Source organism: Eurypyga helias, unplaced genomic scaffold (genome assembly GCF_000690775.1).
Source record: "Eurypyga helias isolate BGI_N326 unplaced genomic scaffold, ASM69077v1 scaffold34764, whole genome shotgun sequence".
NCBI lineage: Eukaryota > Metazoa > Chordata > Aves > Eurypygiformes > Eurypygidae > Eurypyga > Eurypyga helias.
In genome coordinates, this window is record NW_010244926.1 from 1 (window position 1) to 2,114 (window position 2,114).

General features: G+C 64.7%; 1 protein-coding gene across 1 annotated transcript; it reads right to left on the bottom strand.

Annotated features, from left to right (window-relative positions):
• Positions 1-194: 194 nt before the first annotated feature.
• Positions 195-2,108, bottom strand: GIPC3 (GIPC PDZ domain containing family, member 3; the record flags this gene model as incomplete). Its single annotated transcript, XM_010149922.1, has 4 exons — positions 1,899-2,108; positions 1,244-1,429; positions 732-912; positions 195-307 (listed from the first exon to the last, which is right to left on the bottom strand). Coding segments are annotated over exons 1-4 (690 nt in total), but the record flags the coding sequence as incomplete, so codon positions are not given.
• Between the last annotated feature and the right edge of the window lie 6 nt (positions 2,109-2,114).

Below are 2,114 nucleotides of genomic sequence, written 5' to 3' on the forward strand. Positions count from 1 at the left end.
GAAGCCCAGCGGGTAGGGGCACAGCCCAGGGACCCCCCCCATCCCACAGAGCTGTGCCTATGGGTGCTGTGCGTGTGGGCACCCAGCAGTGCACCCGATGGAGATGCAGCACAGGGTTCATGCAGGAGCTCATCCCCACCCCCAGCATGGTGTCTGGGGGCTCATGGTAGGGGGGGGCTCTGGGTGGGTCTTACCCCCTCCTCCAGCGTGGCCAGGCCCTGTGCCCGCAGCCGCAGCGTTTCCTTCCCGCTGCCCACTCTGCCCTCGCCCAGGAACTTGCTGCTCCGCGTCCTCTGCCCAATCATGTCTGCACCCAGCAGGGGGGGCGTGAGGTCACAGGCAGGGCCTGGCTCCTCCTGCCCCACCATCACCTAGCCCCAGCCCACGCATGTCTGAGCACCCCATGGGGGGGACGTCACAGGGTGAGCCACGCATGGGGAGAGCAACGTGGGCACAAGGGACACCCACGGGTGCAGGGTGGGGATGCACAGAGGGTGCTCACGGGTGCCCAGGACAGTGCACACAGAGGAGTTGGGGTGCTCATGAGGAGCACAAGCAGGTGTGGGGACCCCCCCTGAGGAACGCCCCACAAGAGTGCTCCCTGAGGAGTGAGTTACAAGCAGAGATGGTGGTGCTGGGGAGGGGGCTGCAGGGCAGAAGGGCTACAGGGCATCATCCTCCCAGGGGTCACCCAGTCCCCAGGGCACCTCCCTCCCTGCACCCTGACTTACCAAAGGCCTTTTTGGGCTGCACGAGGCGGAGGGTGAAGGGCTCAGCCCGCGGCAGCTCCCGCAGCATCCGGGCCACCTCGTAGTGCCGGCATCCCACGATGGTGTGGTCGTTGATGGCCTCGATGCTGTCACCCACACACACCGTCTGGATGCGGTTGATGATGCTCCCCTCCTTGATCCTCTGGGGATCGCAGCAGTGGACAGGGGACACACAGCGACAAGGTGGCACCGTGGGAAGGACAGGCACAGCCCCCACCCAGCACAGAAACAGCCCCGTGGTCCCATCTCCTTCAGCAACCAGGTCAGGCAGGCAGGGTCTCTCCCAAAACTGCACCTTGGCAGGGGACACCCCCAGGGCCAGAAGGGTATCTGATGCGAGGGGGACTGAGGGGCAGGGGAGTCAGGGAAGGGGCAGGGTCCCAGGGATGGGATGCCAGCAGGGATGTCACCATACAGGGCCACAGCCCCCAGGGCTGCCCCTGGCCCCAGCACAGCCCCACGGGGGAGTTCACCTTGATGAAAGCGTAGCCGGCCCCATTGTCTGTGATGGTGAGGCCAAGCGCGTCCTCGGTCTTGGTCACCTCCACTTCCTTTGTCTCGCCCCGGACGTGGGCAAAGATGAAATCCTCCAGGCCAATCTGTCCCCCCAGCAGCTTCTGCATGTCTACTTTGTGCGTGTTGAGCGTGCAAAAGAGGATCTGCCCCGGGGAACCTTGTCACCAGGGGCTGGGGATGCCACAGCAGGGCAACAGGGTGCTGAGGCAGGAGCCAGCCATGGCCTGATGTGGCCAAGCCTGGGCACTGCTGGACTAGAGGGGTGCAGGGACACACAGCCCACCCGGGGAGCCAGCTCCGTACCATCCCTGCGAGCCCTTCCCTTGGCTCCAGCCTACATGGCAACTGGCATCAGCCAGAGGTAAGCCCCAGCTCCCTGCCCATATGCCAGGGGAAGCTGAGGCACAAGGCACAGAGCCACCCAACCACTCCCCAGAGGAGACAAGACAGCTCCCAAATCAAAATGTTCTTTTCCAGGTCATTTTAGGGGCTGCATTTGCAAGCAGCTGGGGACCCACAGGAGGGCTGGCAACAGAGGGTGCCATGGGGTTGGCAGCCCTTCTTTGGATGCAAAGGTCCCTCCCTGCACCCTGGCAGCAACAGCCCCCTCACCTCGGTGGGAGAGATGCTGAAGACCTCGGCGATTTTGGCGTAGAGCTCCTTGACGTTGGTAAAGCCCTCGATGCGCTCCGTGGGGCTGCCGTGGGCCAGCTGTGTGTGAAACACCAGCCTGGGGCGCGCACGGGGGCGCCGGGGGGCTGAGGTGCCCTCAGCGGCAGGTGGCTCGGGGGTCTCTGGCTCCTGCCCCGTGCCGTTTTCCATGGGGCT